The sequence below is a fragment of the Candoia aspera genome, chromosome 4, assembly GCF_035149785.1.
Source record: "Candoia aspera isolate rCanAsp1 chromosome 4, rCanAsp1.hap2, whole genome shotgun sequence".
Lineage (NCBI taxonomy): Eukaryota > Metazoa > Chordata > Lepidosauria > Squamata > Boidae > Candoia > Candoia aspera.
In genome coordinates, this window is record NC_086156.1 from 53,368,797 (window position 1) to 53,381,893 (window position 13,097).

A 13,097-nucleotide genomic window follows, 5' to 3' on the forward strand; every position below is an offset into this window, starting at 1 on the left:
TGTTTTTCAACCTAAGCTACCTCAGAAGGTTGTGGTAAAAGTAAAACAGGGTAACCTAACTCAAATGTCAACATTTTCTTAGAAAAAGGCTAAAATGCAAATTAGGTGAATAATAAGATACACAGACACACACACACATACATACTGTGTGTGTGTGTATGTATGTGTATGTATGTATGTGTAGCAGGTAGTAATGTTACTAGAAAAGTAATTAAGCTCAGAAATGCACTCCTTCCAAATTTCTTTAAAATACCTGCCAAAGTCAAACTAATTTATGCATTTGAATTAGTTAGCAGTTTCATCCAGAAATGTTGCAGATTTGCACTCCCTGATTTAACTTGTTACATTTCAAATGCTGTACATCAAGAGCAGCTTAATTTATTTTCGGGAAAGCTGAGGTTAAGTATCACTGGAGTTAAAAGAAAAACAAACAAACAAATAAACAAGCCCCCAAACAATAACCAGACGAACAACAATGGAGCAATGTTAGTGGTTCCTATCTGCAATAATCTAATGCTGACAGAGGGTAGTATTTTATTTAGTAATTAACAGTGTAAAGGGGAGAGAAGCTGTCATGTTGGTTCTTAAGCTGGGGAATGTGATGAAAGATGATATCTCCGATCTCATCCTTTCCACTTGTTTAGGATTGTCAGGATGAGAAATGTCAGCATTATGAAAGCTCAGCTCTGCTCTTGATATGATAAAACCCTTCAAAAGCCAGTCTCTCTCTCTCTCCCTCCCTCCTTCTCTCCCTTTCTCTCTCCCTGCACTTGCTTCTTTTTTTATTTATCCTGTTTTGTTAGATGGCAGAAATATAATTCTTTTCTTTCTTCCTATTATAAGCCACCATTTTTGTTTTATTATATGTTTCACAACCCCTAATGTCCCACTGAAAATTACCTTGTTAAATGACAGTGTTTCAAAGCCATGAATCCTTCCCCCCCACCCCATTTCCTCTGAGATTTGAAACAGTCAACAGACTGTAAAGAATAAATAATAAAAAAGTATTGATTATTTTGATGACTGTGAGATTCAATTAAGTATTAATTTTGCCCTCCAGTGGACCTATCAAGGTATTCAAAAGGGAGGATTCGGCTTGAACTAAATGTGCACTGAGTGCTTCAGCTTTAAATAGGGAGAAAATGTGTTTACCTACAGTATTTGAAGAAGAGTGCATTGATGCACAGAGTCCAATACTTAAGGGCTGTGCAAATTAAACCCTGGTGACAGTGACATTGTTTTCGGTGATATGAGTATTGACCAAAGAAGTGCATTTGATGACAGCTTAAACTATTTGTATTGATTAACATTTTCATAGATTATCATGTGTCATATCAAATTCACTTTTCAAACATGAATACATTAAAAACCCATAGGCAACCATTAACCAATGTGCGAATGGGCAGAGGGAACATGCTAACCAACCTACTTGCATGCTGGTCACCTGTTCTGTGGATAAAAACCATTTAGGCATGAACTTAGCAATAAATAGTTGGGAAATCGCATGAGAAGGTCATTTGCTTTCTTTGGGTTGTCCAGCCCCCACCCCCTTTAAGTTGATTCGATGACAAAACAAATGATAGATGTTTGGACACTTAAAATTGCCATTCTCCTCTCCTCCTCAGTCTTTTGAAAAGATACAATATATCCCGATAATCAAGAAATATTTAAAGACAACATGTGTGTTTTGCATATACTCTATATATAGGCTTGGTGGAATTATAATGTCCCAAATACAAGAATGATTGAAAACATTTTGTAAGTATCCGTTGCAAGTTTTGTCTTTTTTAAGAATGGGAATGTTAACTGTTTTATTTCTATATATCTGTTCCATATGTGTGGGATTAGGGACTTTTGAAGCCTAATAATCCCAAAACCTTGTGCATGAATATTTCTTTTTCTTGCTTTGTTATATGTGATAAAATGAAAGATTTCTATTTTAGATTTTAAGTGATTGCTGTGGGATGCTACGGAAACATTAGTTATACTATGTAGTATTTTTCCCCTTCTGATGTGATTAATGTTACAGAAGTGAGATTTTTTAGAGAGAGTTCTAGGACTTATTATTATTATTATTTTAATGCCCACAATTCCCTCCCTCTTACCATATTACACTAAAGAGTGAAGTGTAAAAAACATACAGAAGAAGTGCATCCCACAATTAAAGCTGTGTTCATTATGTAGCTTTCGCTGAAGTTTTTCTCCAAAGCATCCGGAATCTTTCACATGCTAGTTGAGCTTTAATAGGGTGGGGAGTAATGGAAAACTCATTGGATCTGTAATAGCTCTTCACTTGACTGCAGCCAGCAATAACAGCAGGAGCAGCAAGAGATAAGAGAGAGAGAGAGAGAGAGAGAGAGAAAGTGTAAGAGAGAAAAGGGGGGAGAGGGAGTGGGAGACAGAAGACGCGCACCAAAGCTGCCACTTTTTTTCCCCCTCGGTTTCCCCCCGTCCTAGGATCCAATGATAACTGGACAAGTCAGTAAGCCCTTGTTGTCACTGCGGAGTGAAATGAATGCAGAGTTGAGAGGTGAGGACAAGGCAGCTGCTTCCGACGACGACGAGCTGGATGAGCCCCTGCTTGCGCCTGTGGAATCAAATGACAACGAGGACACTCCCAGCAAGCTCTTCGGTAAGTCTGTCTAGGCATTTCGTGTTTGGGGGCTGCGGTTGCCTCTGCTTCGGTGCCAGAAGATACCAGAGGAAGGAAAGCAGATAGAGCATTCGTATTTGGAGGAGCCAACTTCAGGGCAGAGAAGAGCATCCACAAGCTCTCTCTGCCCAGCCTGAAAGTGCGTGCCTGCTGACTGATCAAAGTTTGGCCTGAGGAATAGCACTGCCTCATTGGTTTTAGCTGAAATCCACAAATTGCATGCAGTAGTCCCGTAGAAATCACTGGGACAGCAGCAGGACCGTTCTCAGGCAAAGGGCTCGTGGCGTGCTGTCTTTTGGTAACACTGTTTTCTAGAGAAGCAATTTACTGCTGTCATGGATTGGATTTTGTTAAGAAATCGGTATACAACTGAAACGTGCAAGCATGTAACCAAAGGGTCAGGTTTTCCTTGCCTTACCCTGTGAAAATGACCTGCCAGGAAGATTGGGGTGCAGTAAACTTTTCTTAAGTATTTGCAAGAGGTTTCTCTCCTTTTGTTTCTAGGGAGCTCTTTTAACCATTCTTGTTTCTTTCTTAGCTGCTATTATTATCCCATTCTGGAAAGGAGATTTGGATGATTTGGGGTAATCTAAGAAATCATTCTTACATGGGTTTAATGAGGAAGGAAATCAACATACTTTGTGAGGCTTCTTAGAGGGTATTTTCCATTTCAGTTGGAAATTATGCCTGCCTCTCAGGGTGCACGAAGATAAGTATTGTATGTTTTGAACAACTGGACGAAAAGCTTATGACATGATAGCTTTTCAGCAATGTTGGTTTCATATCCAAAAGGAAAAAAAGAAGGGTAGCAGTCCAGCCCAGACATCTGTCATTCATACCAGTGACACTCCGTAAGACAACTCAAGCAGCTGTAATCTCTAATCAGAAAAGGAACAGAGCGTGTTCAGGGGTGTGCTTGAGTGATAGATGTTGATGCATGCCTGAGCTGGAGCAATACTGTGTAGTCCAATGTGACATTTCAATCCTGTAGCAATTGCTTCTCAAGGAGTTCTTTTTAATACTTACCATGTACAAAATTTGAAGAAGAACATGATAAATCATGTACAGAAAACCTACCCTTTGGTTTGAGAGAGGAATATACCTTTAGAGAATAACCAAAATTATGTGGGGGGGTTTTATCTCCAAGAAAGCTGAGGATGAGATGTCTCTAAATTTGCGACAGCATGGAACTACAAAATAATTTTTGCATTAAAAAAATATCCATGCAATATTTATAAGAATAGATGCTGTAGTGTTGTTTTTAGAAAGGCAGATAGGCACAAGAATCATGTAATTATCTACAACATAGAGAACTAGATCACTGTAGCTGAAATATACAATTCTTCCTATAAGCTATCATTTTCCTATAACCTGTTAGTGATATCTGTTTTTGTACAAAAAGAGGTTTAAAAAGATAATTTCTCTTTCACATGGGAATGTACAATTACCATACATTTGAATGCAGAGAATACATTTTGATTCTTCTAAAGACTGTAAAGGTAATATTTCAGATATCTAAACATGTAAATCTTTTTAGAAATGTTTATATGTTGTGAAGGGAAGAGATAAATAAAAAGTATTTTACTGCTTCAAAATATATTTATACATACTTTTTTCCCAAAAGAATAAGTCCTCCCTGATTATCATTCTACTGCTGCTTACTCTAATAGAAACTTCTGTTCAAGTACTACTAAAATGACAGAAAACTGTCTTTTTAATTATTTAAAGTAGTCCTAGAGTTAAATTGCAGCAGGTAAATTTGTCATATAAAAGAATATACTTACTATGTTTAATATTAACAACCATACAACATACTTAAGTACTACACAAGTCCATGATTTCAATGGCTAGCATGTACTTAACAATATAATCCTATACATATATAACAATATAATCATATACATAAACCTCACTGACTTCAAAAGTACTAACTCCCAGATTTAACTTCATTCCCAGGTAAAGCTTAAATATCTCCAGTTTCTATTAATTGAACACAGAAGATTGATGGCTGGATAATGCCTTATTTGACCCAATACTGTGACAATCTGTTTCTCTAGACGTGTGCTCAAAATCCTCATTGAGGTCATTGGGACAATCTTTGGTAAACATGACTAGGATGTAGTCCTAACAAAGACTCCTTCTACTGATATCATGGAAAAGGCCTATTTCCTCTGTGTGAGCTCCTAGCCTGTTTATACCCACTCAATCTTCCACAGAGGTTAGGCTGAAAGGAGAGTTGTAAAGAAACAAGGAATAGCTATAGAAGGGGAGAGAAAATTGTTGGAAGCGTAATCCAACACAAGTTGCATTTGTGTGATTAGTTCAACATACTCTGAATTAATTTTTATTCTCTAAGTAACAGTCCCCTTCCTTGAAAGTAGCCCTAGCTACTACATCAGACTGTAAGAGTTCTCAGTGTTTAAAATGTGTTAATACAGTATGTTATTATTGTGTTAATTGCTTTGGTATCGCTTGATAGGTTCTTCTGATTTATAACAAAATTACAAAATACTGGAATATTTTGTAATTTTGTTATAAATCATTTTTGTTATTAAATTGAGGCCTAAATCTTAGTCAGTGTACATGTCTTGATAGGAAGGATAAGGGAATGGAATAATGACTGAGGCTATCAGCTTCTAATAAAAAAATATCCACTGTTGGAATATCTCAGTTTCCCACAACTGTAACATTAGATAGCTTCATGTGTTAATATTGGAGAGAACATAGGGAAAGCCCATTTTTTTCCAGTAGCAGTAGCTCTGGTTTCAGAGGGCAGAGATTCAGTAATAAGACTGATAGTATTCTTTTTTTTTCTTTTGCTTTTGGGGGGCTTTTGAAGGTACTTCTGCACAGTTTTACTAAGCCGCCGAAATGTATATTTTACCACCAATTCTAGAGGACTTGAACACATTTTTGAGCTTGAGGAATACCAGTCTGAGTTTATTCAGCTTTCAAACATATGAGGAACTTTGTTAGAGATCCTTAATTAATAAATATTGGTTTTAAGCTATTTATATTTCCTATATTTTAGTGTCCCTCTGCTCACATATACCATATTACATTTTCAAAGTTCCTTCCTCATGTTTAAATAACAAAACTTCAATTCACGTGCTTGCTAATTTAGATTTGAAAATTGGGAAAATATTACCAGGACAGCCAGTGTTACTTCTTTAAGTAGTACTTCTATAATGCTTTAAAGAACATAAGGGTCCTTAGGTTTTTTAAAGCATTATATCAGCTGTGTTATTTTTCATAATTTGATGTTATACTAATGTAATATTTCTTTATTTTATTTATTTATTTATTCCAGTTAATACTAGTTAGTTAATACTAGTAGAAAAGTTGTCTCTGATTAACAACCAGGTCAAAAGGTTTGCTATAAAATAAATTTCTGGACTTGCTGCTGTTTGGAGATGGAGCAAGTTTCATTGCAACAGCATGGTTCCAATTTATGACACTGATACAAACTGTAATCCCTTAGAGCAGTTTAGCTGGAGAGAGAAGACATATGATTTGATCTGCAGAATATTTTAAAGCCAAGGACAGTTGATAATAAGGAATTATTAACTTTAGGCATTTACAGACTAGAATCTTTATACAAAAAAGTATCAGACATCAAGATCTATAGCCCTTCTTCTATTCTTTTGAGGGGGGGTGGGAAATTGCCATAGATTTGTGCTAAACTAATGTTACCACCAAATTAGGAGGAATGGAATCTTGGTGATGGCATATGGTGCCAGTGGCAGATCATTTTTGTCCTTCCCTCCCCCCCCCCCCCGTTTCTAGAATGCATAGTAATTTGTTGCTTTTATCCTTGTATTGATAATATTTATTAGAGACTGTAGAGGAATTTATTCATATTTTAAGGCTAATTCAGTTAATTCATACTTCCCAAATTGTTCTTAAATGTTAAGTTGCAGATTCTGCATCTTAGATAGTTCCAGATGTTGCATGGCAGTTCCTTTTTACAAGCATGTAATACTCAAACCACTTAATGAGTTGAGTTATTTCGTAAATGTATGATCCAAGTGGATTTTCTAAATGTGTGCTCTAGGTGGAATGCAGTGAGAGCAGACTTCCCTACCATATCTATTCCAAACTCTATCACAGTAAAATAACATAAGTTTCTAACTTTTAATCTGTGTTAGAAATTAATGCTATTTCACTTTAATAGAGATTGAAACAGTTATGGTAGAGATGTTTGTTGTGACTGCATCCCACTTGGACCTATATGGAGAATGCATAGCATATCCTTAGAAACCTTTGCTGCCTTTTGAGAAAACGGAATTTCAGTGTCAAAAAAAGAAAAGAAAAGAAAAAAGAAAAGAAAAGAAACCTGGCCAAGACCCTGGTGGAAGCTGGATAGGGACGTGCTGGGAAAGACATGGATCTGGTGAATCCAAAGCTCCAAATGTTCACACATCAGCATTTAATCTAGTCCAGCTTTGGAGATACAGCGTATTTCTTTATTTCTGTTGATTTTAATGGAAGAGAATTCATTAAGAAAAAAAATTAATGAAAACTAGGGAAAGGGGGAAAAATACCATGCAATTGTCTGTTCTTATTTCTGATTTGTTAGAAGGCGCCCAGGTGGCCATTGGATTTCTCAGAGCAGTAGAGTTCTCTACAATAGCAGATAGGGTTGCCCAGTTAAAATGCAAAAAGCTAATCAACCAACCAACCAACCAACCAACCAAATCTACTTTTTAATTTTAGGAGACAGGACATGAACTAGCAAAATTATTCTATGTAAATATACATAGAATATAGAACTAAATCCTTTCTGATTTATTTCAGTCTAAAAAAATGAGGCAAGAAGTTCTCCCTCTGCCCATCAGCAACTTACATTAGGTGAACGGTACTGGATGAACCTCTAAAGTATGTTCAGTGTAAATTATATTTGACTGAAGGAGCTTTAAGTTTCTCCTTGCACAACAAATATCAGCTCTGGGAAGTGATTTTGGTTTGGAAAATGACACAGTAGGAAAAGATTAAACATTTCATAAATTCAGACCCTTCCCCATAAATGAAGTAAACAATAAAAAAATGGCAATCTGATCATGAATCTCTCAACATCTCATTCAGATTGCCCCTTGCACTCAGGTAACTGAGCAGGGGAATGATGTGCTCAATAACTGTTGCAGTCATTTATTTCAGTGGGAAAAGCTTAAACAGAAACTTAGCTTTCATTAAAATAAATGGGAATTAGTATATTTACCTGGCTGGATGGGGATTATAATTTTTTAAACATTACTTTCTTTCACCTTCAGTCAAATAACTACATGTCATCAAATACAGCAGCTATTCACGTAAACTTTTGGTACAAACAGTATTTTATAATTTTAAAATAGTTGTCTTATTGTATATATTTACAATCTAGAAGTGAGGAATTGTGCAATTCCTACCAATCAGTGACTTTGACTTTTTTTTTACTTCAGTTTTTTTACTTTGTGTTGCTTTCTTTAGCAGTATTATGTTTTATTTAATTAATATCAAATAAATAAAAAAATAATAATTATATTAATATTTTACTGGCCTTATTGTGGTCATGGTTTAGGTAAATCATCAACAACAACAAAAGCAGCCCAATTGCTTTGAATTAGACAGTGCGAGTTAACCAAATTAGTTTGATAGAACCATAATTTGATGTGGAGATATGGAGACCAAAGACTGAATTGACACTTGCTTTTGAAAATAAGGGTTACTAAGAGGCAGCATTAGTGTCAGGTTGCTCTGAGAAGGAAAGCTCACTTTATAAATACTCCTGTATGTCCAATGCCTGAAATAAAGTTTTTTTCAATTTCTTTATGGATAATTGTTATTTTGAGTGAAATGCTGTAGCTTTTGATATCTAAATCTTTAGCTGTATAATTATCTAATACATGCTCTGGCTGCATGTGAGTATGTGGCTTCCGATGAGAAAAAATGGCAGTATATAGTCCACCAAGATGGTAAAGTGAAGCCAGGCTTGAAAAAATGAAAAGCCTTCTGCTAGAAGGCTGCTACATTAATTCAGCAATAAATAAATCAGTAACAAAACCAATGAATATATATATTGTATTTATATATAAATATAAATTTATGTACATTGTATATAATTACATACAAATATAATTATATAAAATGTTCTCTAAGTGCCTGAGAAGTAGGCTGCTGAGGAGTTGTTTGCTGCTTTGACAAGAAGAACAACTTAGTTGAAAACTTCAGAGAAATCTCCTATTGCATACATAGCCTTTCTGAGCTCTTGCATTTAGCTCATTTGCCCTTTGACTAAAATATTATATGAGAACATTATGAAATATCTCTATCTCTGTCTCTTTATTATAGGGTGACACCTGCTTTTGCTCCTATCAGTTGCAAGTCTGTGACATTTCAGGCAGCAATTTTGTGCACTTGTATCTCACTGATATCCACATAATGTCAATGAGCGTATCTGAGTGGAAAATTACTACCATAATATTTTGTTTATAGATATAAATCAGACACTAATTTCTCTCTTTCTTTTGTATGCCAAGCCACATTAATATATAAATGGATATTCTAGTTTCTTCAGAGAAAGCAGAACAAATAAATAAACGATAAATAAAATCTTATATGTGAAACTATTATCAGAATCATAACAGAGTTTTTTATTCTCAGATATAAATCCTTGCAGTCATCTTCAAGCATAGCAGTGTGGGAAGTTGAGCTAAATAAAATGGCTTGTTTCAGAGCAAGATTGTATTGAAAGATATTTTGGTGTTTAGATTACATCTTTTGATATCAACCTTTCTTAGACAGATAATACTAAATGAAATATTAAAGCATTTTGAATAATAAAAAATACCCTTAACTTTTTTCATCAAGTTCTTCATGAACTGGGGGAAGTTTCAAGAGTTTCTGATCTGTGGTGATAATGACAATGGAGATGATTTAGCCTCGGCCACTTATCTTTCAAGAACATTGAAGGAGAAAAAATGTGGCCACAAGCACACACACACACACACACACACACAAACAACCTCTGGGCTGAATGAACGTCTCCGACATTTGGGTGGCTGAAAAAGTTAGTTCTGCTGCTTTCACTGAGGAAAAGCAATGCCCTGTATCAACAAATTGGTAATATATATCACCTTGCGCTTTCTTACTGCATTCATTTCAGAAAATACAATTGCAAAACCTCATTCAACATGCTATTTGAGTAATTGGAGGGAGGCTCCAATTATATTATATTCCCAAATGTCCATTAAAAAGTAAAATGCATAATCATGGTGATTTATGATGTTTGTGTAATTTTATTATATACAGTATTTGCATCACATATGTAATGACGTTATTACACAAATTGGTCCATTGCATGTTCAGTGCATTGTACTGAGGCCTGCTAAATTGAGGCTTCCCTGTAAAATTGAACCAGATTGACCCATTTGGGCCCATTGTCTATCTGTCCAAATAAATACACACATCTGTTTGAAGCCAGAGAGGAAGGTGTTTACAAATAAGATGATTCTCATGTATGCATACTTGTGCTGTTGTTTGCTGGTTGGCCTATTCCAGTAATCAGAACTATGCTTCTGATTTGTTTCACTAGATCTGGAACTGCAGGTGTAGTTCAGTTCAGAGACTTGGTGGTATTAGCTTTGGCCATGTCAATTGCCTCTTTCAGGAATGAAAAGAATGTGTGTAATTTTTATTTGCTACCACACATGTAGTGATTGCTGTCAAAGACAATAATCATTCCATCAGCAGATGGACAGTTGTTTGGACCAGCAGATGGCTTTTCACGGCTGTGCATGTGTATGCTGGACCAGGTTAGAAGAAATTAATATTCTAATTAATGCAATTAGACCATGCAGTTAGATGCAATTAGACCATCTATAACAAATTAATCTGCTGCTACCAAATTCATAAAATGGTTCAGTAGTTTAGATTTTGTTATGCATTATGCATTTCTACAATTAAGCAATTAGGAATTTCAGGCAAAATGAAATATATAATGCTTTATTTGCTTCCCTTTAAAGGATATTTTCAAACTAAGTTACTCTCTTTGGGTAACTCCATCAAATATGAGGCAAGTCATATTCTGACTGTGCTTTCTCTAATCTTGCTGTAAATATTTTAAGCCTTAAAATGGATGACTCACTTTCATAAACTGAGATGATATCAAACCAAATTTAAGCACTTTTTCCTATTATTTAAGTGGATTAATTAAGACCATCTTTTAAATGTCTACCTTTTATTGAGGGAAAGATATTTACATTCAACGTACCTGTTCCTGAAAAACTGCAGGGTACAATTGAACATTTTCTTAGTCTTAGCAAATAGCAAACAATTTGTGAGATTTTTTTAAATTGAGAAATATGCCTGTATATGTTTAAAATTCATAAAACATCAAACATCTTCACATTAAAAGAAAATGGCTGTGAAGGGGTGGAGAATTGGATATTTATTCAGACTTTCCATGAGAATATAGAGATCAGTCAGAGGACCTTATTTAGCGTCACTTGATCTTAGTATCTTCTTTTTCTCTCTAATATCCTTTCTTGTACAGTCCTTTTTTTCATGCTTAGGTTTTGTTCTTTCTGATGCTGTTGTCACTTTAGCATCTAAAATATTTGTTATGTTTTTTATGCAAAGTTTTCTATTTAAAAAACATTTAGGAATGTTTTTGAAAGATACTGGAGGTTGAAAAATCAGTCCTTTTTAAAAAAAAAAATCACTTAAGTGTATTCTATCAGGATAAGGTCTTGAAGTTGAACTAGGCTCCTGATGATTTTGTGAACATGCCCAAGGAATTTTGTTGGCAACAAAACAGAAGTGGCCCACTGTTGCCTTTTGGGATTTTTGTTTTCACTTCTTACTCTAGTTTATAGCTCTAGTATTCCCTGCATTCAGACCAGCCTAACTAGTTAGGACTGACTGTTCAAGCCTAGACTAGATCTGTCAGGTGCTGCCATCTGCAGAAACAAGCATATTCTGTACTAATAGAAAACTAGCATTCCTAAGCTCTTCCTCACCTCTCATTTTAAAATACATTTGTTTGCAATAAGATTTATTGATTTCAAGGAACTTAGGTCTAAACAATTGGTCTTAATGCATACATAATTCCTCTGAAATAATTGGTAGCTATTTTAAGTGAAAATATCTGGGAAGAATTGCTTTACTAGAGCTGCTTTAGAGATGTCCTAAGTATCATCAGTTTAATATGTAGATGTGCAGCCTGATATAAGTAAAAGATTGAGACAGACTGCCTGCCTTTCTCCCCGCCTCCCACCATCACACTACATACATTTTCTTTTATTTGTGTTTTTATTAGTTCAGCTTGATTTAAAGTAATTCCTATCTATTCTTCACAGCTTTTTGGTTAAGTATATGTTCTGTTAGTGCTAACTTTTAAATCTCAGTTGAAAAAGTTGTTTTTAAAATGCTGTCTGATTTTTTTATTTTACTAAAACTCAAGGAAACAAAAACATATTTGTGCTGTGACATCTCCTTTGCTGTTTTGTGATAGTTTTGACACTATCAGGCATGGGACAAAGCACATTTAGTCTGAAAGCAAAGAGAAGAATAACACTGTATTCCAATGGACTCCAGAGCCTGTCCTTAAAGCTTTTAAGCTGAAATTATATTTGCTTTTCAAGTGTGTTAGATATTTAATCAAATAGCAGCCTAAAGATGTTACCCTGTTTCTTGAGTATGAACCTACTACCATTTATTTATTTGTCTGTTTGTTTGCTTGTTTGAAATTGGTAAAAAGAGATTGTACCAAAGATCTTTTCCCTCATGAAGGATATTGGAAGAATTTGTAATTTGCCTTTCGCTGTTGTAAACTTTAGCAATTTTATTAGGTTGCCAGTTTTAAGCTGCATTCCTATGTACATACATAATAGTAAATCCTATTGAGTTCCATGGGACTTACTGCTAAGTAAACATAACTAGGATTGTGCCACATTAGTTTAGTTAGATTAACCACTTAAAGCAACAATTAATTAAACAATGAACTGAATGCTATGTTTGTCAATTGGCTAAACCTGTTTCAGATCTGAAAAATGATTTTAAGGACGAATGACAAAAGAAATAACAGTTGTGTTATGAAACATCTGCAAACAAAAAAACAAGCTCAGAGACCACAAAGGACTGCGCAGTTCAACCCTGAGTTACATATATTATCCTTTATTGAAATAGAATTTAGATTATTTTATTTTTAATGATGATAATATAATTGTTAAAGTTATTTCATCCTGCATATGGTTGATATAGTCTCTATTGTATAGAAAATTACTATTTAGATATCCTAGCTTGCATTGAATGTGGTGCACACGTGGATTAAAATTGGGCTTTGCTGCATTTGTGGCATACTGGCAAAAATGCATCAGAACTGGCCAGTCATGGCCTTACTGTTAAAAGGAAATGTCTCATGTGGCACTGAGTGCATGCGCATGTGGCACTATGACTATGACTGATA

General features: G+C 35.0%; 1 protein-coding gene across 2 annotated transcripts in view; it reads left to right on the forward strand.

Moving 5' to 3' along the window:
• The window catches only part of POU6F2 (POU class 6 homeobox 2), a 393,997-nt gene that overhangs the window by 75,054 nt on the left and 305,846 nt on the right, over nucleotides 1-13,097 (forward strand). Inside the window, exon 2 of one of the 2 annotated variants that reach the window (XM_063304155.1) lies at nucleotides 2,458-2,632. In XM_063304155.1, coding sequence (XP_063160225.1) covers nucleotides 2,458-2,632 — 175 coding nt within the window. Of the gene's footprint in view, nucleotides 1-2,457; nucleotides 2,633-13,097 lie in introns of those variants that run through there. The other variant, XM_063304156.1, reaches the window with a different exon arrangement.